This window comes from Castor canadensis, chromosome 11 (genome assembly GCF_047511655.1).
Source record: "Castor canadensis chromosome 11, mCasCan1.hap1v2, whole genome shotgun sequence".
In the NCBI taxonomy this organism is placed as follows: Eukaryota; Metazoa; Chordata; class Mammalia; order Rodentia; family Castoridae; genus Castor; species Castor canadensis.
In genome coordinates, this window is record NC_133396.1 from 106,819,542 (window position 1) to 106,846,493 (window position 26,952).

A 26,952-nucleotide genomic window follows, 5' to 3' on the forward strand; every position below is an offset into this window, starting at 1 on the left:
AACTATGATCCTCCTGATCTCCACTTCCAGTATAGCTAGGATTACAGACTTGAGCCACCATGCCTGGCAGGTTTTTTGTTTGTTTGTTTGTTTTTTTGACAATACTAGTGTTTGAACTAAAGGTTTTGTGCTTGCTAGACAAGTACTCTATCACTGAAGCCAGGCCCTCATTCCTTAATTCAATTTTTAAGGTCTCTTGTGAAAGGAAGCATACCATTTCCTAAAATAAGAATAGTTTTATATACCTTAACCATTGTTGAGGGGCATTTGCCTGTATTATCTGATTAACATTCTCTCTCTCTCTCTCTTTTTTTTTTTTTGAGACAGGGTCTCCCTATGTAACCCAGGCTGGCTTTGAATTTCTGATTATCCTGCTTTAGTCTCTCCAGTGCTGGGATTTACAGGTACCTGCACCACACTGGGCTTAACATTTTCTTTTAATTTTTATATTCCAAAAACACAGATACATGGAGAGGGACAGAGTTTACTGCTGAGGTCCACTTGGTAATTTTGGATATTGTAGTGATAGTTACCTTGCTTTTTGTTTCTTATGAATGAAGCTAAAACTAAAAATGTGTAGTTACAACAGCAGAATGAGGCAGCTGTAGTTCTTTTGTTTTATTAGGAATTAAGCCCAGGGCCTTATGCATGCTAGGCAAGTACTCTGCCTTCTGCCACTTGAGTTAAACCCTTAGCTTTTTTTTTTTTTTGGTGGTACTGGGTCTTGAACTCTGGGCCTACACTTTAAGCCACTCTACCAGCCCTTTTTTGTGAAGGGTTTTTTCAAGATAAGGTCTCATGGAAAAAATTGGCCCTGGATGGATTTGAAATGTGATTCTCCTGATCTCTGCCTCTTGAATAACTAGGATTACAGGCGTGAGCCACTGGCACCCTTTTGTTTCTATTTTGTTTTTGAGACAGGGTGTCTCAGCTGCCTTTACTTGGACTGACCTCAAAACTGTGATCCTCCTGTCTCTGCTTCCTGAGTAGTTAGAATTATAGGCATGCACCATCATGTCCAGCTAGGAGATAGTTCTTGAATACATTGGAAATGTGGATTGAGATAGAAAACAATTTTATTCATCCTTATTTTGGTTTGTATTATTTTAATTAGGTGTTTCTAATGTTTCTGATTTTTATTCTGGATATATTGACTGCAACTCTCATTGGACTGGGACTCTGATTGATTCTAATATAGTAGGGCTCAAACTTCTTTTTTTCTTTTGCAGTGCTGGGGTTTGAACTCAGGGCTTACATCTTGAGCCACTCCACCAGCCCTTTTTTGTGTTGGGTATTTTTGAGATAGGGTCTCGTGAACTGTTTGCCCAGGCAGGCTTTGAACCACAATGCTCATGATCTCTGCCTCCTGAGTAGCTAGGATTATAGGCATGAGCCACTGACACTAGGCTCTTTTTTTTTTTTTTTTTTTTTCTTTTTGGCATTACTGGGGTTTGAACTCAGAGTCTCACACTTGCTAGGCAGGTGCTCCACCACTTGAGCTAAGCCCAGGCTTTTTAATCTCATAGTCCAGAAAAAAAATTGAGAGAAAGAGAGTTTTATTAATACAATTGACTTAAGTTGCCACTATTTTACCTAGATAAACACTTTTTGTAAAAGTCTACTTTTATTTTCATTTCATAAACTATAAAAACATTTTACCACTTAAAAAGTTAGATAAGTAATATATTCCTTAAAGTAATGTGTATAATCAGTTAATAAAATGATTAAATACAATTTAATTTTACTACTCACTATTTCAAAACTCTTTTCTATTTTTCCATGGATGAGTGAAAAACATCATCATAGATCAGTGTTTGGGAACCAATGGTCTAGTTGTCCTTTATTATAAACAGAGGCTCTTATATCTTGTCATTATGCTGTTTTCTTTTACAAGTAAAAGCAACTGTCTTTTTTTTTTTTTTTTTTTTTACAATCTTTAGAGTAAACTTTGAGTAATTGAGACATTTAATACAGTCATTACCTATTGAATTAAATACTCAGTTTTAAAATTTATTTTAGTGACTGACCATGAACTGCGCTGCGATGTTAAGGTTGATGTGATAGACAGCATTGAAATTGTATCTAGGACCCGGGAACTCTATGTAGATGATTCACCTCTGGAACTGATGGTGAGGGCATTGGATGCTAAAGGTAAAAGAAATTCAGAAGATTCAACAAAATTCCCTAAAATAAAGTAGTACTCCTTCATGTTTAGCATTTGGAAACAGGAATTTGAGGGATAAAAGCAGATTAGAAATAAGACTTATTTTCTTATTTGGAGCTCAAGTAGATGAGGAATAAATTCTGAGTGTAGTTCAATCTATAATCTGTATTCTTTAGTAAAATTTCCTCCTCTTATTGTTTGTTATTTCTAAACTTTTTTTTTGGTGGAACTGGAGTTTGAACACAGGACTTCACTCTCACAAAGCAGGTGCTCTACCTCTTGAACCTCACCTCCAGTCCACTTTTCTGTGTTTTTCAAAATTTTTATTTATTTTACTTATTCATTCATTCACTTATATTTTTGTCAGTACTGGGGTTTGAACTCAGGACCTCACACTTGCTAAGCAGGCGCTCTACCACTTGAGCTACTCTGCCAGCCATGTTTTGTGTTGGGTATTTTTGAGATAGGGTCTTTTGAACTGTTTGCCTGAGCTGGCTTCAAACCTCCATCCTCCTGATCTCTGCCTCCTTAGTAGCTAGGATTACAGGTATGAGCCTGTAACTTTTTTAAAAGTTAATCTTGAGGCTGACTTTATATTGGTTTAAATATACTACACTAATGCTGTAATATGATATTAAAAACATAAATTTACTGCCACTTTTTTTTTTTTTTTTTTTGTGGTACTGGGGTTTGAATTCAGGGCCCATACCTTGAGCCACTCCGCCAGCCCTTTTTTGTGATAGGTTTTTTTCGAAATAGGGTCTCATGAACTATTTGCCCCAACTGGATTTGAACCTCGATCTTCCTGATCTCTGCTTCCTGAGTAGCTAGGGTTACAGATATGAGCCACCAGCGCCCAGCTATTGCCACTTTCATTGTAAACTACTTAGTCAAGAGTAATTTTTTACATGACCTGAAAAAAGAACTGTTTTGGAATCTAGTTTTTGTAAAAATTTGCATTGAAGGAACCAGGATTAAATATGCCTGTCAATTATAAATTAGATGTAAGGTGGCCTCTATAGAAAAGAACAGAAAGAAGTGGCATATCTTTTGTCAACTGAAAGTTAATCAGCTTGAGTCCTTTTTTATTTTCAGAAAACTTGTGCAGCAACAGCACTTACACTGTGTAAAATATCTTCCTCATATGTGTTTTGTTTTTTACTGGGGGAAATTGCTTAGGGTTTCTTGCTTAGTAGGTAAGCACTCTACTTTAACTTGAGCTATACGCGCCCAGCCCCATATATGTGTTTTAATTCATTAGTTATAGTGCTGCTATTTGATACTGAAAGAGGCGTAAAAGTAATTTTCTAGTTAGATTTCTTTTTCTTGTTAAATACCTGGATATTTTTGAATATGTGATTCTATCTTGTCTACTTTTGCCTTGTTCTATAGGAAATACTTTCAGTAGTTTGGCAGGGATGATGTTTGAGTGGAGCATTGCCCAGGATAACGAGTCAGCAAGAGAAGAAGTATCTAGCAAAATTAGGTAAACTTGAAACCAAACATAAATCATCTGACCATGAAGGAGACATCTGCCATTGGGTGGCACACTGAATAGCAACCATTTGTGTGGACTTTGATAATCCTGCTGTCTGGACTTTTTTGAAACAGATAAATTCACCAGGGAAAATGTCTTTGATAGAGTGATATATGAAATAGATGTAAGTAACTTTATGATAGCTTAAATTTAGCCACTGTAGAGGAGCCTGTTAGCTTAGGACTATACAATTATTTGAGCCAGGTATATCTTTGGGAGTTTTGTTATTCAAGGTATCTGCCAATGCTGAAATAGAGTAAGATAATAATATGAAAATTTGTCTTCAACACCCAGAAACAGATCTCAGACAACTCAAGTGTTAGTTCCACAACAGTTTTAACCACAAACTCATTACTTACACTTCTTGTGGAAATCAGAAGTTTAAAAACTCTCCACATTGTGTAGACATTATAGAGACTAAAGTCTCTTGGGGACTTTGGAAGAAGACACTGTTTGATTTTGCTAGAAACAAATCTTATTTTATATCTTTAGAATTCTGAAATACTCTGAAGCAGAATATTCTCCCCCCACTTATATAGCTGAGATGGAAAAAGAAGAGAAACAAGGAGATATGATTTTGGTGTCTGGGATTAAGACTGGTGCTGCTGTTGTAAAAGTTCGAATATATGAACCATTCTATAAGGTAAAAAGTTTGTGCTATAAACTTTCATCCAATAGTCTTGCCTATGTAAGATAAAGTTTCTTATGTTTATCTCCAGTAGAAGCCCTCTAGCCTGATATGATTTGGGCCAGTAGTTGATCATTTAATTTAAAAAGCAATTTCAAATAGGTAAACATAGAAAACACTTGTTTTCCTTAAACATTTTACAGTATTATCTCATTATAATTACAAATATGACTGGCATTTCCTCTCTTATTTCCTATTCTTTGTTCTTTTTTTCCTTGTAGTACTAGGAATCAAACCCAGGGCCTTGCTCACAGTAGGCAAGCACTCAACCACTGAGCCATATTCCCAGCTGACTGGCATGTTTCTGAAAACATTTAACTGCATTTTATTCACCAATTCTTTCATATAGGCCCAAGGCTTTTCTTTAGCCATGAATTCACAGTTTAGAAATCTAGATACTCTTTCTTGCATCAGCTACAATTTCTATTTTCACTTTCTTTTATAGCCAAGTGAAAATTTGGAAATGTGTGAAGGAGTTTGAGTATAGAATTCCATATCTTTTAAGGATTTTTCCCCAGTTTTTTACATTCCTCATTTACATTTAACTTGATAACATTTATTAGTAGCTTTCCTTTAACTTCTTTTCAAAACATTTAGTTTTTTTATAAAAATAACAACTCTTTTCACATCCATAGTTTGTTTTTAATGTATTTATATTCAAGCAAAGCATTTAGTTATTTAGTTAGTTAGTTAGTTATGGTACTGTAATTCCAGCTACTCGGAGGCAGAGATTGGGAGGATTGCAGTTTGAGATTGGCTGGGGCAAAAAGTTTGCGTAAGCTTGAACTCGGGGCTTACATCTTGAGCCACTCCACCAGCCCTTTTTTGTGATGGGTTTTTTTGAGATAGGGTTTCATGAACTATTTGTTTGAGCTGGCTTCAAACCATGATCCTCCTGAGTAGCTAGGGTTATAGGCATGAGCTACTGGCACCTGGCTGTGAGACTGCATCTTAACCAATAAAAAGCTGGGCATCGTGGTGTGTGCCTCTCATCCTAGCTATGCTGGAAGTGTAAGTAGGAGGACTGAGGTCCAGATCAGTCTGGGCATAAATATGAGACCCTATTCAAAAAATAAGTAAAAGGGCTGGGGTGTGCATGGCTCAAGTAGTAGAGTGCTTGCCTAGCAAGCATAAGGTCCTGAGTTCAAACCTAGTAGCACAAGAAAAGGAAGGAATGCTGGGTACCAGTGGCTCATGCCTATAATCCCAACTACTCAGGAGGCAGAGATCAGGAGGATTATGATTCAAAGCCAGCCCAGGCAAATAATTCGAGAGACCCTATCTCAAAAAAACCCTTACAAAATATGGGCTGGCAGAGTGGCTCAAGGTGAAGGCCCTGAGTCCAAACCCCAGTACTAGCAAAAGAAATTTATAAAATTTTTAAAAGAAACTTACAAGTAGTAAGTTTTTAACAGGGAGGGTGGCCTTGAGAATCTTGCCTGTGGTAACACTGTTTTTTCCTTCCTCTTTTAGAAAGTGGCAGCAGCATCAATACGTCTGCTTGTTTTGGAGAATATATTTCTTATTCCATCTCATGATATTTATCTCTTAGTGGGAACATATATTAAATACCAAGTTGCAAAAATGGTTCAGGGAAGAATGGCAGGTAAGATGATTTATCTTTTTCTATGACTCATATTTTCTAAATTCTTTCTACTGGTAACAAAGGAAAGAGCCCCACTTCTTTGTGTTTGTAGATTCTGTGATAAAGTACTTCTTAATTCCTAACAGTGGCTAGAGATAGTCCCCATAATTAGCTTAGCTAATGACACTTTGCGTCAGTGTCCATAGGCATTTGCATTCACTATTACAACAATGAAAAATTTACCAGCTTATATGGGGCAAGTGAAGACACTTTACTAGAAGAGGCTTGAGTAATTATTGCAATGATCCTGACAAAAGTTGTTTCTTGAGAAATTTGAGTTTATTAGCTGAAAGCTTAATATTCTATTAATCCCAAAAGTCCCACTGAGTTTATAAAGTGTACATTGGCTCCATGAACATTAGTTCTTTCCTTACTTAACCAGTATGACCTTCCTGTTATTCAGTTTGTTAGTTTTTAAAAATGTAAGTCATACCAACAATCAATTTATATAGTATTCCCCTGTCCCAAATGACTGTCTACAGAAATTAATCATAGTGTGAAAAAAATGAGAAACAGATTCTACTCTTTATTTTAAGCCTGCTTCCCAATCTTCCTCTTCTAATCCAGTGGGACACCATTATCCCCTGGAATAGCTGATGTCATTATATTTATGTATCTTTTATGTCTTACAGAGGTGAAATTTCCCCTGGAACATTATACACTGGAATTGCAAGACCATAAAGTTGCACATGTTGGGTCTTTTACTGGAAAAGTGGCTTTACTAGATGAGAAAACAGCCATGGTGACTGCCCTCCAACTGGGCCAAACTAATCTTGTCTTTGTCCATAAAAGTATCCTTTTACTCAAGTTTTAAATGGCAACCTGTACTTCCCTGAGCATGCTAGACATGTTCCTTGGTAATCTAATTTATTCAGAGTGATTAAACACTACACTGTTTTTCTTTTTTTTTTTTTCTGGTACTGGGGATGATCTCAGGGCCCTTGCGCTTACTATGCAAGTACCATTTGAATTATGCCCCCTAGTCCTTTTTCTTTTTAGTTTGTTTTTTAGATAGGGTCTCACACTAACTTTGCCCAGACTGGCCTCGAGCCATGAGCCTCTTACCGCTACCTCTTAAGTAACTGGGATTACAGACATGTACAATCACGCCCAACCTGGTTTCATTTTTAACAAAGAACTATAAATTATTATTGTTATAACATCTAACAAAGGATAGATAGGAAAAGAAGAATAGTCAGAACTTGGGATCTGTTGACTTCAGTGTTTATTTTATTAGGGAGCTGGGGAAAACAGAGTTTGGAGGAACTTTGTGAGTTCTGTTTAATTTGTTCTTTCCTATTTTCACATGATAATTGAAGAAAGATAGTATTGTCTGCAGTAGATGTTTAATTAGTATTTTTTAAATTGAGTTGAGAGTCAGTTGAGCTACTAATGCCCAGCTAAAAAAATTTTTGGCCATATTGGGGTTTGAACTTAGGGCCTTGCTCTTTCTATGCAGGTGCTCTACCACTTGAGCCATTCCACCAGCTAGAAAGAAGTATTTCTGATGGCAAAGAGAAGACATTTTTGTATCAAAAATTTGCTGCAGCAAATATAAAATCAACTAGTGTTTTTGAAGCTCTCTACAGGGCCTTAGACATGTTGCTGGGTGGCAAGTCTTGCCCCTCACTCCACTTCTATCACCACTGTTCATCTATTCAGCCAAAGATTTCTTCCTCCTGAATGGTACCACTTTGTTCTGTATTCTGTCTTGGGCTCCTCTGTAAAAATTTACTGGGAGAAACAGTTTTGCAGCAAAATAAACTTTAAAAGCTCAGAACATGATCTTCTTCCTCCCATTTTGTCTTCCTCTTGACCTCCAAGAATACCTTACTCCTAAGATAATAAGGTCTCAGACCTTAGTTGTGGACATATTTCAGTCTTGGCTTTCCAAAGGAAATAAAAGACAGAATTCTTATTGTTTTTGTTTGTGCATTTATTATTTTTTTCCTTTGGTAGTTCACCTTTCAATTTTCATCCAACTCTGTCTCACGTGATTTCCTTAAGCAAAAATTAAGATGTCCATATGCGATCTGTGTCTGGACTCCCAAATTGCACCATATATGTTGTAGAGCCTGGATTTTTAGGTATTTTTAGATAATGGTTTTCAGAAATTTGAATAATTTAAATGGTTTCACTAAAATGAGTTCATTAAAAGCCAGAGACCTGTCAAGGTCCCAACCTTCATTTTAAGACTTAGCTAACTTCAAATTCAACTAAATGCTATCTATAAGAGTGAAACATCCTAAAACAGATTATGAAACAATATGAAACTCCACATACTACACTCTTTGAGTTAGAAAAAGAGATTTTGCACAAGGAAAAAGAATCTTAATGTGTTTATGTCATATGAAACAAAGAATAAATGAAAGAAACTGAAACTTTGTCTGACACATTAGGAATGAGCCAAAATGTGGTTTGTTCCTATCTACATGTATGACAGTATTTCTTTATACTTGATGTGAGCTAAATTAAAGATTTTTGGAAGCCTAAATTATATAATTTGAGAGAAGAAACTAAAAGATCAGCTTTGGAAACCATCTCCATCTCTTAGCAAGTTTTGCACTTCAAATAGCTTTTTTTAAGGTGTGGCTTAAGTGGTAGAGCACCTGCTTAACAAGTTCAAAGCCCTTAGTTCAAACCCCAGTACTGTCAAAAACAAATAGCTTTTTTAAGTTTGTAATTTTTTTGTTATAGAAAAAGTTAGCTTCTTGAAACATTTTTATTTCTTGATTTATATATAGGTTTCACTATCTATCCTGGAGACCGGTGGAGTCTAGAGGTGGGACAAGTGTATGTCACTACAGTAGAAGTGTTTGATAAAAGCAGCACAAAAGTCTATATTTCAGATGTGAGTCTCTTTTTATGTTTTTCTAAATCCTTGTGTAAATAGCCATCTATTGGTAGAAAGCTCCTTTCTTCTTTTGCCCCAGATTTTATCTTTGGAAATTCAGGTTACTAGTTTTTTGTTTTTTTAATTAACTAGTTATGTCCTTGAGGAATGCTAAACTAGAAGAAAAAATAATATGGTCAGAATTATAAAAAGGAGTGACGAGAACAGCAAGGTTAACATATTAGAGGGAATTCTTACTCTACAAATTCACTGCAGAGCAGTTACCACAGTTTTGTGGTAGTGAGAATGTCAGCTGTAAAGTGTATTCACTCCAGAGTCCTTTTTTAATTTCCACTGAGAATGAAACTAGAGGCAGATGGTCTTGTCCAGTTTTGGAAGTTATCATTCATCTGGAGGGAGTAATCTGGTTCCTGTTTGAGAGGATTCTTGGGATAATTGTCCTCACTGGGAGGGTGGCAGCTCCAGGTGGCTCCAGTTCATTGTCATAAAGGTATTATCAGTGTTGTCCTTTTTGGAATCCAAGATGATTGTAAAGTGACTGTAAAGAGAACAACTTAAAGCAAAGATGGATACAAAATGGAGACAAAGATCGTTTTTAGTTAATTTGTGGGCTAGGTAAGAAGTCAGTGCTTTTCAGCAAAAGCAACTTGAGTGCCTCTTACAAGAGCTATCAATTTATGGAATGACACAAATTGCACTAAAGTTACATGAGTTTTGACTCTATTCCTGATACTTGCGATTAATGAATCTTTCAAAAACTAAAAACTAGTACCATTTTAAAATTATACCTTCTTAGCTTAGGGTTTTTTTGGGGTGTGTGTGTGTGTGTGTGTGTGTGTGTGTGTGTGTGTTGGTTTTTGGCAGTACTGGAATTTGAGCCTCTTGCTTGCTAGACAGGTGCCTACATCTTGAGGCAGATCCTCAGCCCTCAACTTAGAATTTCCATGAGGGAAAGCAAAGGTTTTGTTCTTATTTCTTTATGCCTTGAATGGATAGCTATAGTTTTACATATGCTTTGGAATTAGAATAACTTTAGGGAAAGACCATACCTTCAGGTTTGTGTTGCTGTTGGATTACTTTTAGAATCTCAGGATTACCTACGAGTTTCTACAGGAATACTTTGAAGAGCAACTAACTACTACAAATGGATCTTACCATGTATTTAAAGCCCAGAAAGATGGTGTTGTGGTGATAAATGCATCCCTGACTTCCATCGTTTACCAGGTAGGAATTAAAATGACAGTCTTGCATCATGGGAGGTATGACCAACTCGATTTACAAGTAAATATATGGCATATGCCACCTTTATCTTTTACAAAAAAAAAAAATTAGGGACTGGGATTGTGACTCAGTGGTAGAGTATCTGCTTTGCAAGTACAAAGATCTGATTTCAAACACCAGTGCCATCAATCAATCAATCAATCAATAAAATAGGAATTGATAAATAGAACACTTGTCATTTTATAACTCCACAAATTTCTCTTCCAATCTTTGTTATTGCATATAATCTGAATTTATATTTATTGTGCATGTATCATTTGGGGTTCCTTTAAAAATTACTGTCATTACTATTATTATTATTTGAGACAGAATCCGTAATCCAGATGCCTCAGCCACTCAAGTGATAGGATTATAGTTGTGTACCACCATGCCTAGCAAGTGTACATTTTGTTCAAAAAATCCAAATGGTTAACATGCCAGTTTATTTAGCTCTGCCCCCAGTGTCAAGCTTTTACCTATTTCCACTTTTTTGTTTGTTTGTTTTTTGCTTTTTGAGCCAGAGTCTTACTATTTAGCCCAGACTGTCCTTGAACTCAAGATCTTCCTGATCAGCTCCAATTTGCTGCGATTATAGGCCAACATATGTGTCACCATGCCTGGATTCTTTTCAGTTCTTTTACTATTGTAAATGACTTATGTGAGTATCTGTACATTGTTTCTCCTTTTGGTTAATTTCCATATGGTATAATAGGTAGAGGAATTTGTCTGTTTTTAATCTCTGTAAATAATGTAAGTATACTGATTTTTATAGGCTGCCTTCCTTTCCCCAAACTACTTTTTCCTATAATGTTCCTTTCACTCAGTTGTTTAAAACAAAATCCCAAGATAGCTTTGACTCTCTGCCTTCTCAGCTTATACATTCAATAGATTATTAAATGCCTTATTGCCAGGCACCAGTGGTTCATGCCTGTAATCCTAACTACAGAGGTCAGAAAGATTGTGGTTCGAAGCCAGCCCAGGCAAATAGTTCTCGAGACCAGGGCCCAGCTTTTTTTATGTTATTTTAAATGGAATTGTTTTCATAAACAAGTCTTTCACCTCCTTGGTTAAGTTAATTCCTAGGTATTTTATTCTTTTGGATGCTATTGTCAATGGACTTGCTTTTGTAATTTCCTTTTTAAACCATTCATTGTTCATTGTTAGTATATGGAAATGTAGTTGATTTTTTTTATGTTGACTTTATATCCTGCTACTTTGCTAAATTTAGTAGTGCTATGTTTTTTGTGAACTCCTTAGAGTCGTCATATATAAGACATCCAAGCTGGGCAGTGGTGGCTCACACCTATAACCATAGCTATTCAGGAGGCAGAGATCAGGATGATCGCAATTCAAAGTCAGCCCCAGGCAAATAGTTCTGGAGACCCTATCTTGAAAATATCCAACACAAAACAGAGTGGGTGGAGTGGCTCAAGTGATAGAGTGCTTGCCTAGCAAGTGTGAAGCCCTGAGTTCAAATCCCAGTACCACCAAAAAAAAAAAAGCCTTGTAAGTTCTTCTAAATGTCTCTCAAATCCATTTATTTCTGACTATCCCCACTGTTGTCTTTAACCTAGACATTCACCATAGCATCCCTACCTCCATTCTTGCCCCTAGCCAAAATGATATTGCTCAAACTACAAAAATGATTATGGATCTATGGATCTACCTGTTTAAATTCCTTTGGTGGTTGGTGGTTTCCCTTTGAAAAAAAAAATTTTTTTTTTGTGGTACTGGGGCTTGAACTTAGGGCCTTTACCTTGAGTCATTCCACCAGCCCTATTTTTGTAAAGGGTTTTTTCAAGATAGGGTCTTGTGAACTATATGCCCAGGCTGGCTTTGAACCTTGATCCTCCTGATCTTTGCCTCCTGAGCTAGGATTACAGGTGTGAGCCACCAGCACCCAGCTCCCTTTGAAAAATTTAAGGTAAAATTTCCTCTTTGCTCCGACTTGTTCCTTTTTCCCTTTTTTTTCCCTTTGTGTGTGTGTGTGTGTGTGTGTGTGTGTGTGTGTGTGTGTGTGTGTTGCTAGGAATCAAACCCAGAGCCTTGCACATGCTAAGCAAATTCTATACCATTTAGTTACATCACCAGTCCTTCATATGCTTTTATAGGACTCTTTATACTGTTAGGACCCGGAATCCTATTCCCCCGAGAGACAGAGAGCCAGGCGTGAATGCAATCAACAAAGCAGAGTTTATTGGGTTGGCTAGCCAGGGTCGAGCTCCCACACGGACACGCAGGACCGGTTAGGAAAACACGACCCTGAGCCTCTTTAGGGGAAATCTTATATAGACCGCGGTGGCATGCATATTTTCGTTATCAACATTGGGCAAGCAGGCAGAGCACATCTTGCGCGTACCTCACATCTTGCACGTACTTCACATCTTGCATGTACCCCCCGCTCACATTCCCCACATTCTATATGCCCTAACTGAGCCCTGCCGCATTGCTTATCTTATCTACATGGGGTGTTTGGTACTGGTTTCTCCAACAAGGGGGTTGGGGCCCGCTGAGACCTCCTATTCCTTTCATTCCCCCCTTTTCTTACGGCCTAAATTGAGGAATCATTTTCAAGGGGATGAAGAGCCTGATATTGTTGGCGGAGGACCAGAAGTTGGATAGTATTAATTCGACTTTTGACAAAAGTCATAAGTTGGTTTAGAGTCCAGGGTCCTATGGTAACAAGTAATAGGATGATTATTATTGGCCCTGCCAATGCAGATAAAAGGGTAGCCAACCATGGGGACTGGTTAAACCAAGACTCGAACCAGCTTTCCCCGGCCTCTTTTTTTCGTTTTCTTTGTTTTAGGCTCTTTCGAAGTTTAGACATGGAGTCACGAACAACTCCGGTATGGTCAGTGTAAAAACAACATTTTTCCCCTAGAGCAACACATAGTCCCCCCTTTTGGAGGAACAACAAGTCCAGACCTCGTCGGTTTTGAAGTACTACCTCAGACAGGGAAGTGAGGGATTTTTTTTAGGTGGCTAATGGAGGTTTTTATTTTCTCTATATCTTTGTCTATGGCTGCACGCAGCGAAGACATCCCTTTCTGCTGGGTGGCCAAAGAAGCTATGCTGGTTCCTGCTCCCACTAACCCTAGGCTGAGTAGGGTAGCAATAGTTACTGTGGAAATAGGTTTTCTCTTTTTCTTTTTTTAACCATTTTTGTATTCCAGTATGAATATAGACTCTCTTTCGAATGATAGAGGATGCGGGGCAGCACAGTCACTATAACACAGAATTCTTTAGAGCTGTTAAACACCTTAGTTGATAGGCACGGGGTGAGTCCAGACTGCGAGCATAGCCACCACCCATTGTCCTTTGGAATTACCCATTTAATAGCATTTTCCCAGGTAGAACTGGCGTTAATAACAGTACATAAGTCCCGTCTGTTCTTTGGCACTTTTCCTAAGCAGGTTCCTTGGCCGCTTACCTGCTGTATGGTCAGACCTCTCTTACGGTCTCCCCAGGAACATTGAGTAGGGTTTTCCTCAGATGAGGTATCATGAGTGGTGTTTAGCCCTATTGTCTCATAGAATGGGGGCCTCACATCATAACATAACCAACAGGAGTTAGTCATGTTAGGGTTGGTGTGGTTTAACGTCAGGAAGGCAGCACCCACTAGCTCCCAGAGGGGGTCTTTAGATCCGGTCATGAGACTGGGCCTCACCAGGGGAGGGCTGGTTTCTGATGGTCTTGGAGTTGTAACATTAGCCCGGGCTATGGTTGAGGGAAGGTGATGAGCTGTGGAAGGTCGGGGAGGTGGCTTTACATAGGGTGGCCTAAGTACCTTATTAGGGCCTATTGTTAGAGTAGAGACCGGTTGTTGCACACGCCGCAAAGTAAAAAGGGCTCCTGGATGATTTGTTTTGTAGAGTCTGACTCCCCAGGATTTACCCAATTCCCAATTCGTTGCCTTTTTTCCTAAATCAGTGAAATTTATCATAATGGGATTACAATTGGGGGGAGTTGGGCATCCCTTATTTATAGGTCTAGGTTGGTGGTATGTAATGCCAGATTGAGAGACTCTACTTAATTGAATAAGGTCCCCCTGTTTGGGGGGTGGCCACCATATATCCCCTGAGCTCTCACAACCCCATGACTTACAATAATAGTCTGCGATTCCTCCACATTTTTTTCTGTGGTTGGGTTGGGGAGCGGGGCAGACATAGAAGTAACTTTGGCGCAAATCCCATTGTCCCCTGCCAGTGAATAAGGCCCTTAAGTCAAAGTATAATTCTGGGAACCAGGTGCTGGGAGTGGTCACCTTGGAGGTCTGGTTAAGAATGTCTCCTGTGGATACATTTACAATCATCCAGGTCAGGTTAAAAGGTTGATGTGGATTTGTATACCCCCAGCAAGTGGTGGACAGGGTTAGAAAAAGGAATAAAGTTACCGAGGTCCAGTATGAAGTTTGAGTTTGAAAAAATTTTTCTTGTGGTGGGACACCCTTCTTGTTGGCAGGAAGCCTTTCTTTATAGCTACCGGATCTGCCGGTCTGATGTGGGTGTAGTGGACCCAGGTGATAATCCCATTCTAGGAGGGCTGCGGAGCATCTGGAGTGTTTTCGTTTTTTGGAGCATCCCGTATCAGCCGGAGCTTGAGTGGGTTTGTTGGATGCTTTCGTGCGGACCAATTTTCCTGTTTTTTCTCCGGAGGGTGAGCCCGTCTTACATGGGAATGGTGTACCCATGCTGCAATCCCGTCGACCTTGAGGGCGGTAGGGGTAGTAAACAGTACAACATAAGGTCCTTTCCATCTAGGCTCTAAGGTTTTGGACTGATGTCTTTTAACCCATACCATGTCACCCGGGACTATGCCATGTTCCGGAGCCGGGTCCCTCTTAACAGCGTGGTATGCTTGAATTAAGGGCCAAATCCGTTGTTGCACTTTAGCTAAAGCCTGCAACATGGTCAGGTAATTTGGGGCCAGATCACCTAGTTCTGGGCTTAAGGTCCTCTGAATGATGGGGGGTGGAGCCCCATACAGGATCTCAAAGGGAGTTAGCCCATGGACATAGGGGGAGTTCCGGACTCGGAAGATGGCCAAGGGAAGGAGCGTCACCCAATCACCGCCAGTCTCCAGGGCCAATTTGGCTAAAGTCTCCTTTAGTGTCCTATTCATCCTTTCTACTTGCCCTGGGCTAGTCCCTGTAGGACTTTACTAACAAAAGCCAGACCGTTATCTGACCCAATTGCCTCGGGCACCCCATATCTGGGTATGATTTTCTCTAGCAAAGCCTTTGCCACTACCTGACTCGTCTCCTTCTTTGTAGGAAAAGCCTCCACCCAGCCTGAAAAGGTATCTATGAATACCAGCAAATATTTGTACCCAAACTTTTTTGGTTTTACCTCAGTAAAATCCACTTTCCAACTTCTTCCCGGAGCCCTCCCCCGTTTCCGAGTACCTGTATGGTGCCCCTCCCTTCGTCCTGGTTTTATGATTGTGCAGCTGGCACAATCTTCCACAATTTGGCGGACTGCTATAGTCTGGTTCGGAAATCGGAGCTGCGCAGATGTCAACAAGTCTAGTAATTTTCTCCGCCCCAAATGGGTGGACTTATGTAAGTTAGCCAACAGGAATCGTCCAAGTTTTTTAGGCAGAATTAACTTGCCTTCCAAGTCGCTTTTCCATCCGTCTTCCCCTTCTCTAAAGGGGGAGTGGGCTCTCATCCAAGTGAAATCCTCTGTGGAGTATTCTGGTCGGGGAGGGGGGGTAGCGGAGGGAGCTCTGGGACCGGCACGGCTATCGCCGCAACCGTGGAAGGTTGCCCTGTCTCCATGGGAGGACTCACCATTGCTACTCTCTTTGCTTCTTGATCTGCTCTGTTGTTACCGACAGCTTCCGGAGTCTTGGCAGGCTGGTGGCCTGGGACATACATCACTGCCACTGCCTTCGGTTTTTTCACTGTCATTAATAGACGCTGGACTTTGGCTAGGTTCTTTAGATGTTTTCCTTCTGCTGTGCGGAATCCTCTTTCGCGATAGATGGCCCCGTGTACATGGATGGTACCGAAAGCATAGCGGCTATCGGTGTAGATATTGACTCGCTTCTTTTTGCCCTCTCTAGGGCCTCTGCCAAGGCAATTAATTTCGCTTTTTGGGCTGATGTTCCGGGTGGGAGGGCGCTGCTCCATACCGTATTTCCTTTTTGGTCGACTACAGCTGCCCCTGCCCTTCGGGCTCCATCTTGGAAAAAACTGCTTCCATCTGTGTACCAGTTTAATATGCAGCCGGACAGGGGGCTATCCTTTAGGTCAGCCCGTACCTGTGTAACTTCGGAGAGGAATTCTTTGCAGTTATGGACAGGTGTCTGCAGTTCCGGGTTAGGCAACAAGGTGGCAGGGTTTAGGATTACGGGATCTGTGAATGTGATCTGAGGGGAATCCAACAAGAGCCCCTGGTAGTGGGTGAGCCTGGCATTCGTCATCCATTTCCCAGGGGGTTGTTTAAGGATTCCCTCCACCAGGTGAGGGGCCGTTACCCAGAGGGCCTGTTCAAAGGTTAGTTTATCGGCTTCTCTCACCAGCACGGCAATGGCCGCTATGATGCGGAGGCAGGGGGGCCATCCTGCCGCTACTGCGTCTAATTTCTTGGAAAAGTATGCCACTCGTCTCTTCCAGGGACCTAGCTGTTGGGTCAAGACTCCTTTGGCTACCCCCTTTTTCTCATCTACAAACAGAGTGAATGGTCTTGTAGGATCTGGCAAGGCTAAGGCAGGGGCCTGCAAAAGAGCGTCTTTTAGCTGATCAAAGGCCTGTTGTTCTCTCTCTCCCCAACTCTAATCTGGAGCTTTTTTGGTGGCCTCATATAGGGGTCTGGCTATTTCCGCAAATCCTGGAATCCAGAGTCTACAGAACCCCGCGGAGCCCAGGAATTCTCTCACCCCCCTAGTGGATGTCGGGGATGGGATAGCCAGAATAGTCTGTTTCATGGCATCAGTCAGCCATCTTGCCCCATCTGCAATCTGATAACCCAAATATGTCACTGACCTTTTACAGATGTGAGTTTTCTTGGCACTTGCCCGATACCCCAGCTCACCTAATTCCGTTAGCAGGTGTTCAGTAGCCTTGATGCACTCCTCTCGGGTTTCTGCCGCTAACAGTAAGTCATCAACATACTGTAATAGAGTGACTCGTGGGTGGCTCCGACGAAAAGGTTCCAGGTCCTGGCTCAGGGCCTCATTAAACAGGGTGGGAGAGTTTTTAAATCCTTGCGGCAGTCTGGTCCAAGTGAGCTGTCCGGATTGGCCCCCATCTTTTTGTCATTCGAAAGCAAATAGCGGCTGACTAATTTCTGACAATGGAATGCTGAAGAAAGCATCTTTTAAATCAAGGGTTGTATACCATACTTGCGAGGGGGGTAGGTGGCTGAGCAAGGTATAGGGATTCGGAACGGTGGGATGAATGTCCTCCGTCCGCTCGTTTACCTTTCGTAGGTTTTGCACAGGCCTATAGTCCCCGCTTCCCGGCTTTCGGACAGGGAGCAGAGGAGTATTCCAGGCAGACTGACAAGGCCGCAGTACTCCTTCCTTTATTAGCCTGTGGATATGAGGGGCTATGCCTCTTCGGGCCTCCTCAGGCATAGGATACTGTTTCACCCGAATGGGGAGAGCAGAAGCCTTCAATTGTATAACTACGGGCGGGAGGTGTTTGGTGAGGCCGGTTCCCGCAGTCTCTGCCCAGGCCGTGGGAAATCTTTTTACCCAATGAGTCATGTCCCCTCCTGGTTCCTGTTGACTCTCAAACAGACGATGCTCGTCAGCCAATGATAGGGACAAGACATGAATCGGGCTCCCTTTTCGATCAGTCACAATTATTCCATCTGGTTCAAAATGGATATGGGCCCCTATTTTGGTGAGTAGGTCCCGTCCGAGCAGGGGAGCGGGGCTCTCAGGGACGACCAAGAAGGAGTGTGTGACCTGCTGTTTTCCTAAGTTTACCTTTCTTTTGGTAGTCCATGTACATAACTGCCTACCGGTGGCCCCCTGAACAACACTTGTTCGTGCCTTGTTTAAAGGTCCATGTGCCTTGTTTAAAACCGAATATTGGGCGCCGGTATCCACCATGAACCCCATCGGCTTCCCCTCCACATGCATTGTTACCCAGGACTCGGGGAGGGGGTCTGAGCCCCATCTCCTTCAGTCCTCTTCTCCGGCTAGGAGGATTCTGGCCTGCTCTACTGCTCGTTCCCTTTCCCTGTTTTCCCCCGGTCTCCTTTCAAACCCTCTTCTTCCCTTTAACTTAGGACATTCTCTCTTCCAATGCCCTGTTTTCTTACAGTAAAAACAGTGTTCCTTATCCGGGGTCCTGGCGTGGCCCCCTCCCCTGGGTTGGTCCTGGACACCTGCTAGGAAAATATGAGCCATTTTTCTCTGTTGCTTTCGGTTTTCCTTAGCCTGGAACTCCCGGTCCTCCTTTCTCAATTTCTCCTGGGCCTCCCTGTCTTCCTTTCTCTGTCTTTCCTCCCTTTCTTCTGGAGTTTCCCTAGCGGTAAAGACCTTTTCCGCTACCTGCAGCATTTCCCTTATAGTCATCTCCCCTAAGTTTTTCTGTTTATTGAGTTTTCTCCTAATGTCTGGAGCTGCCTGATTAATGAATGAGAGTACCACAGCAGACCAGTGGAGGTCCGCCTCAGGGTCAGTAGGGGTGTACTGATGGTATGCCTCATAGAGGCGCTCTAAGAAACCGGCTGGGCTTTTGTTTTCCCTTTGAACGACTGCTTTCACTTTTGCAAAATTGGTGGGCCTTCTGGCGGCCGCTCGGAGACCGGCCATAAGAGTCTGGCGGTAGATCCGAAGACGCTCCCTACCTTCTGCGGTCCCGAAATCCCAATCAGGGCGGCGTAGGGGAAAAGCCTCGTCTATGGCCGGTTGGAGAGTTGTGGGTCTCCCATTATCCCCCAAGACGTTCTTTCTCGCTTCGTTGAGGATGCGCTCTCGTTCCTCCGTCGTAAAAAGAGTATTGAGCAGCTGATGACAGTCATCCCAAGTGGGACAGTGTGTATGCATGATGGACTCCAAGAGATCTATGACACACTTGGGGTCTTCAGAAAAGGGCGGGTTCTGCGTCCTCCAGTTATATAGATCACTGGAGGAGAAGGGCCAGTACTGAAACTGTTGCCCTCCTCCTGGTCCCCCTTGGCCCACCATCCGGACTGGAAGTGTAGGGACAGTTTCCTCCCCCTGTGTTGATGAGGGGGGCCCGTCTTCCCCTTCCCTTTCCCGGATCCCTCGGGGGCGAAGTCTTCGACCCATTCCTCCTCCTGCTGCCAGTCCTGTTGAGGAGGATGAGGAAATTTCCTCCTCCGGGGCACTGGCTTGGCCAGGGGGAGTCACGTATGGAGGCGGCCGATCTTCCTCTGCCCCTGCGAGGGATGGGTAAAGGGGGGAACTCTCTGGTAAGACCGGAGATGGTGAAGGAGATGCCCTAATTTGAGGACCGGTCAAGGTGGGAAGAGGAAGTTTTTCCTCCTCCTTTATGACCAAGACGGGCGTGACTGGGGTTTTAGCCCCGGGGGCCGAACTGGAGGGGTGGGTCAGAAAAACTGTTAACCAAGGGGGAGGGTTCCTCACCAGATCCTCCTAAACCAAAATGTAAGGAACTTGGTCTGGATGGCCTCGATTGTCTGGCTGAAAAATGACTGCTTTAACCTTAGTGATCAGGTCTAGGGAGAGGGAACCTTGAATGGGCCACCCGACTCCAAAGGTGGGCCACTCTGCAGAACAAAAGGTGTCGAACTTACCTTTTTTGATGACCAGACCCGCATTTAAGGCCCTTTCTTTAACTTCTGAAAAGTGAGAAAGGATCAGAGACTTTGGGGTTGTTTGTCCCTGTCCCATTGTGGAAGGAGACTCAAACACCAAGAGAGATAGAACAAAAAGGGTAAAGGCAACAATAATTCCACACACACACAACACTCTCCAGCACTCACTCGGACCGGTCCTTCTCTCACACTGGTGCGCACCCCATTCAACCTCCTCACCGTCCAACTGGGATATCAGGCCGAAAGGCGTCCACTTGACGGGTGGTTGGTCGACTAGCTCAATTAGTTCTTCACCTGGCGCCAGGGTTCCTAAAATGCTCGAGCCCAAATGAGAGGAAAGCCTCTCCCAATAGGACCCTGTGGTCCTCCTTGCGAGATTCCCAGAATGAATCTCCCTGGGAATTAGCCGAATCCCCGCCGCGGCCCAAATGGAACACTCAAGTTCCTCCAAATGAGGGTCTGGGATCCCCTCCCAACGCCTAGGACTTGGGATCGCCCCTGCTTTCTCGCAGGCAGGTTCTGTCTCTCGAGAAAATGAAATCTCGGTGGGACCTCCAAATGTTAGGACCCGGAATCCTATTCCCCCGAGAGACAGAGAGCCAGGCGTGAATGCAATCAACAAAGCAGAGTTTATTGGGCTGGCTAGCCAGGGTCGAGCTCCCACACGGACACGCAGGACCGGTTAGGAAAACACGACCCTGAGCCTCTTTAGGGGAAATCTTATATAGACCGCGGTGGCATGCATATTTTCGTTATCAACATTGGGCAAGCAGGCAGAGCACATCTTGCGCGTACCTCACATCTTGCACGTACTTCACATCTTGCATGTACCCCCCCCGCTCACATTCCCCACATTCTATATGCCCTAACTGAGCCCTGCCGCATTGCTTATCTTATCTACATGGGGTGTTTGGTACTGGTTTCTCCAACAAGGGGGTTGGGGCCCGCTGAGACCTCCTATTCCTTTCAATACAAAGATCACAAGGTGGTGGCCTATAGACAATCTTGGTTTATTGTCTTTCTTTTTTTCTTTTTTTTGCAATACTGGGGTTTGAACCCGGGGTCTACACCTTGAGCCACTCCACTAGCCCTTTTTTTGTAATGAGTTTTTTTAAAGATAAGATCTCATGAACTATTTGCCTGGGCTGGCTTCAAACTTCAATCCTCCTGATTTCTGCCTCCTGAGTAGCTAGAATTACATGTATGAGCCACCATTGCCCCCATACCTGGCTATAGTCTTGCTTTTTATTTTGTTATAAAACTTCCTCCCTCCCTCCCTCCCTTCCTTCCTTCCTTCCTCTGTGGTGGTAGGGATTGTTTCTTCTCAATTGGGAAATTTCAAATAAAATCCAGGATATCTGATCTTTTAGAAAAATATGAAGATCTGACAACAATTAGATGGAACAAATAATTGCTACACCATCTAATTCCTTCTATATTTCCTGCAATTCCTTGTTATTTTATATGCAGCTATATAAATCAATTTATGTTGTCTCCCTGATACTTGTAGATATTTGAATCTGTGACTCCTCCTAAATGACTGGCCCCTGGCAACTTCTCCAGCCTCAGGTCTTGTCACTCTTCTTTTGTTCTTTAGCCATAATGAACTTTCAGTTCCCAGAAAATGCTTTGTTCCTTTTTACCTCTAAGTTTTATTTTCATGTATTTTGTTTTATAGAAGTTTTTTAGGCTGGTGAAAATGTTCTAATATTAGATTGTAGTAATAGTTACACAACTGTAAATATACTAAAACCACTTGTATACTCTGAGTGGACAAATTTTGTTAGTATGTGAACCTCAATGTTTTAAAAAGATGTGTGATGGCAGCAGATTAGATATTATGGGAAAGATTAGCAAAACAGAAGGCATAGCAATAGTAATTATCCAAAATCAAAATGTAAGAATGAAAAATAAGAAAGCATCAGGGGGCTAGGACATCTTTAAGCAGCCTAATATAAATGTGCAGATTTGAGAAGCTCATTATTCTAAGCACTGCCAACACTTGGGAGCCTGAAGCAGGAGGACTGAGAATTTGAAGCCAGCCTGGGCTACATATCAAGACCCCCTGTCTCAAAAAAACCAAAGAAACAACAACAAAAACTCTGTCCTTACAAAATCTATTTTGCTTCTTTTTTTTGTTTGTTTGTTCTCTTTAGAATGACAATATTCAGCCTATAAAGTATCCAATCAAACACCAACAAGAAGTGAAGATTTATTTTCCCATCAAGCTTAAACCCAACTTTCTGGCATTTCCTCATCATCCTCTAGAAATGTTATATCGTTATAAAGTACAGGTATGGTTTCCTATAATATAAGAATTCACAAAGAGATAAGTCAGTTTCTCTGATAGGTTAATTTGTTGAAATTTAATTAATGTTAAATCTTATTTTCCCCCAATCTTAACCATGTTCTTGAATACTATCATCCAATAAGACTTGGTGTGCTTTCTGTTTGTCTTCCATGTATCCTTTCCTTGGGAGGTGTTTTTGTTTTTGTAGCACTGGGGTTTGAACTCAGGAATTCATGCTTGCTAGGCAGATACTTTTACTACTTGAGCCACTCTGCCAGCCCGACTTTGGAGTTTTATGAGGTTTTATCAAGTTCCCTTATGCCTTTTTTTTTATCTTTTGTAACATTACCATTCTTTAACTCCCTTTACTGTTACTCTTTCCCATTTAGCTACTTTATTATAGCTCCACAATTGATGTGTGCAGAGATAATTTATTATAGTTTTATTATTTCGTAAGCTTTATTTCTACCAGTCAAGTTTGGCACTTTCACTTAAATGACACTTTTCCTCCTAAGGTGTTTTTCCCCCACAGGTAGAGGGTGGTAGTGGCAACTTCACTTGGACCTCCTCTAATGAAACAGTGGCTATGGTAACCACCAAAGGAGTGGTGACTGCAGGTCAGGTCAGAGGGAACAGTACCATTTTGGCCCGAGATGTACAAAATCCCTTTCGATATGGGGAAATTAAGGTAAATGGTTTTCAAAGAAATCACCTGTTTTTTTGTGTTTTTTGTTTGTTGTTTTTTGGTGGTATTGGGGTTTGAACTCAGGGCATCTTGCTTGCTAGCAGGCTCTCTATCACTTGAGCCACTCTGACAGCCCTTCTTATCATCTCTGGAACACTGCTGTTTAAAGTACACTAATGTTTCAAAATACTTTTAGTCCAACTTGAGTATTTAAAAATCTTATTCAAATTCAATCTGAAAGTACATGTCCCTTAAATACTTCAGGACCTGGGTTGAATCCTGCTTCACTTAATAGCTAGTATTTTAATCTGTTTTTTTTTTTTGGGGGGGGGGTGGAGGGGACAGTACTGAGGTTTGAACTCAGGGCCCATTCCACCAGCCCTTTTTTGTGATGGGTTTTTTTTGAGATAGGGTTTCACAAACTATTTGCCTAGGCTGGCTTCAAACTGCGATCTTCCTGATCTCTGCCTCCTGAGTAGCTAGAATTACAGGCTTTAGTTACCAATGTCTGGCTAGCCCTGTGTATTTTAAATCTATGTTTCCTCATCTTTAAAAGGAAGATAATGTTAGTATCTAGGTCAAAGGGTTAGTGTCAGAATTAAATGAGACTATGTTTACTCAAGTGCTTGGCTTAATGTTCACTGTTTTTGTTACAGTTTTTATACACATCTTTAGAGGCTTTTATAATGATTTTGTAAGATTGAACACCCTTTTTTTACTGTATTATATTACTGTTTCCTATTTTTTTTCCATGTTGCGTTTCTGGTATGACTTAGCATTTTGCTATCACTTAGTGATCCCTTACTGAACATTCCTTAGGTTCTAGGGCTGGTCAAGTGGCAGAGTGTTTGCCTAGCAAGCGTGAGGCCATGAGTTCAAGCCCAGTACTGCCAAAAAAGTAAATAAAACCCTAGATTCTAATACTATCTTAGGACATTCAAAAAATGCATAATGTATCATCCCTACCTTAGAGAAGCTAAAGTTTAAGTAAGAATATATGCTCGCATATATAGCTAACTAAATTTTTTTTGGTACTGGAGTTTGAAAACAGGGCTTTGTCCTTACAAGGCAAGTAGGCACTCTACCAGTTGAGCCACTCTGCCAGCCTTTTTTGGTGTTGGATACTTTCAACATAGGGGCTCACACACTATTTGATAGGGCTGGCCTCGAACCACAATCCTTCTAATCTCTGCTTCCCATGTAGCTAGGATGATAGGCATGAGCCACCAGTGCTTGGCTTTTTGTATACATGATCTTTGTTTTGTTTGTGGTACCAGGGATTGAAGCCAGATACATGCTAGACACGTGCTTTGCCACTAAGCTAAACCTCCAGCCCTAGAAGTGTGGCTCAATCAGTAGAGTGCCTGCTTTGTGAGTGAAGCCGTGGGTCAGACCCCAGTCTCACCTAAATAAAAGAATGAAGGAACTGGGTGTGGTGGTACATGTCTATAATCCCAACTGTGTGGGAGGTGTAGGTAGGAGAATCATGGTTTGAGTTCAGCCACAGGAAAAAACAACAAAAAAAAATTGGTAGATACTATCTAAAATAAAGTGCTGGAAGTGTGAGCTCAAGGCATTGAGCTCAAACCCCAGTACTGTAATTAATAAATAAATAAATAAATAAATAAACAAACAAACAAACGAAGTTATAAAATAACTAAAGCAAAAAAGAGCTGGAGGCAAGCCCGGTACAGGTGGCTCACACCTATAATCCTAGCTACTGAAGAGGCAGAAATCAGGAGGATAGAGGTTCGAAGGCAACCCCTGGCAAATAGTTTGTTTGAGACCCTATTTCAAAAAAACCCATCACACACACACACACACACACACAAAATCACAAAAAAAGGGCTGGCAAAGTGGCTCAAGCAGTACAAGTACCTACCTAACAAGTGTTGAGGCCCTCAGTTCAAACCCCAGTGCTAGCAAACTCTCCCTCCCAAAAAAACACAAAGAATGAAGAGTGACATGTTCACTGTCTGGGGGGGTTGTTTGTGTGTATATATGAAAAATAGTTCATAGTCATTCCTCAGTGTCCAACAAGGATTAGTTTCAGGATGTCCACAGATACAAAAATGTGTGAATGTTCAAGTCCTTTATATAAAATAGCACAATATTTACATATAACCTATGTATGTCCTTCCTTATACCTTAAATCACCTCTAGATTGCTTATGCCTACTATAATGTACTTGCTATGTAAAGAGTCATTATACTGTATAGTTTAGGGAATAATGACAAAGAAAAAGTCTGTACATGTTCAGCAGAGACACATTTTTTTTAAAAATATTTTCCATCCTCACTTGAATTCATGGATACAGAACCCAAAGAAATGAAGGACTGATTCTATGTATATATTTTTATACAAAACCTGTATAGCTTTTTTTTTTTTTGATTTGTTGAGACAGAGTCTTGCTATGTATCTTAGGTTGAATTTGTACTCAGAATCCTTCTGCCTCAGTCCTCTTGAGGGCTAGGATTACAGCCATGCACCACCACTCCCAGCCAACACACATACACACACACACACATACACACCACACGCACACATATTACGTGTATTTAAGTATTTAAGAAATAATTCTCTTTTTCTAAGACTTTCCTAAAAGGTGAATTATTTTTCCTCTAGATATATGTCCTAAAACTAGACAAAATCGTACTGCTACCATTTCGTGCTGATGTGGAGATTGGCCAGATTATAGAAATCCCCATTGCAATGTATCATGTAAATAAGGAGACCAAAGAACCTATTGCATTCACAGACTGCTCTCATTTATCTTTGCATCTGAACTCAGATAAGCAAGGAGTCTTTACTCTTTTCAAAGAAGGTAAGATTAGCCTCTTTTCATTTTCTCCTTCCTTTGTCCTTGATTGAAGGGACCATCCATCAATTTAGAAACTATTATAGTTTAAATTCACATAATCTCCCCTCTTTTTTGAAATTGGGTTTTACTATATAGCCCAAGCTGGCTGGAACTTGCAATCCTCTGGCCTCAGCCTCCCAAGTGCTAGGATTATAGGTATGCACTGCCACACCCAGCTATCCTTCTTTATAAACCTTCATTTATTCTATCAACCGCCTTTTTTGTGTTTGTGCTACTGGGAAATAGACCCGGAACCTTGCACACATTAGGTAAGCACTTTACCACTTGAGCCATGCCAAGTGGTAATTGCCATGCCGACTCAAATTTTGTCAGGCAAGATTTTTCTATTTGCCATCCATATGTTTTTTTTTTTTTTTTTGAGGTACAGAGGTTTGAACTCAGGGCCTTGCACTTGCTTGGCAGGTGCTCTTCTATTTGAGCCATGCCCCCAGCCTTCAACTGCCTTGAAGTACACATTACTCTACTTGTTTTAAGTTAGATTGTGTGTGTGTGTGTGTGTGTGTGTGTGTGTGTGTGTGTGTGTGTGTGTGTGACTGGGGTTTGAACTCAGGGCTTCCTCTTTATACTAGACTGCTTAAGCCACACTTCTAGTCACTCTACTTCTTTTCTAAGCAGGCACTCTACCTCTTGAGCCACATCCCCAGCCCTACACTCTACTTCTTTTATAAATGTAGAAACAAAGTACAGAAATTGAAGAACTTTGTAGTTGAACAATTTATCTTCAGGTCCTAGGAAGAAAGTCTGTTTCTAGTACCAAGCTCTTTTCCTCTTTGTTTCTTAAATATACATACTTCTTTTTAAAAGGAGTGTGGTGTCTGTATGCGTTGAACTTATTCAAAAAGGAGAAAATAACTTTTTCTAATGAAAAGGAAAATATGAAAAATCTGTAAAGATCAACATCCTTTCCTACTGTTGAACCTTGATCCTGATCTTCATTGTTTATTCAATATAACGACAGTAGTAATATCTAACATTATTTAGCAGTTACTATTTCCCAGTCTCTGTTTTGAATTTTTGTGTATATGTGTGTGATACTAGGGGATGAATTCAGGAGTCAACGTTTGCTGAGCAGGTACTCTATTACTTGAGCTATGCCCCCAGACCTTTTTGCTTTAGTTATTTGTCAGGTAGGATCTGATGTTTTTGCCCCATCTGTCCTGGACTGTAGTCCTCCCAATCTGTGC

General features: G+C 41.3%; 1 protein-coding gene across 25 annotated transcripts in view; it reads left to right on the forward strand.

The window, feature by feature from the left end:
• Positions 1–26,952, forward strand: part of Nup210l (nucleoporin 210 like) — an 83,337-nt gene that overhangs the window by 11,778 nt on the left and 44,607 nt on the right. For 13 of the 25 annotated variants that reach the window (XR_012438929.1, XR_012438930.1, XR_012438928.1 and 10 more), the window contains 11 exons: positions 2,020–2,151; positions 3,557–3,650; positions 4,194–4,344; positions 5,863–5,995; positions 6,667–6,825; positions 8,053–8,121; positions 8,779–8,885; positions 9,972–10,112; positions 22,069–22,206; positions 22,735–22,890; positions 25,513–25,711. Coding sequence is in view for 22 of the 25 variants with exons in the window: in XM_074048006.1 (XP_073904107.1) it covers positions 2,020–2,151; positions 3,557–3,650; positions 4,194–4,344; positions 5,863–5,995; positions 6,667–6,825; positions 8,053–8,121; positions 8,779–8,885; positions 9,972–10,112; positions 22,069–22,206; positions 22,735–22,890; positions 25,513–25,711 (1,479 nt within the window). In the remaining 3 variants the exon portion in view is untranslated. Of the gene's footprint in view, positions 1–308; positions 405–2,019; positions 2,152–3,550; positions 3,826–4,193; positions 4,345–5,862; positions 5,996–6,666; positions 6,826–8,052; positions 8,122–8,778; positions 8,886–9,971; positions 10,113–22,068; positions 22,207–22,734; positions 22,891–25,512; positions 25,712–26,952 lie in introns of those variants that run through there. The other 12 variants (XM_074048011.1, XM_074048022.1, XM_074048017.1 and 9 more) reach the window with 10 other exon arrangements.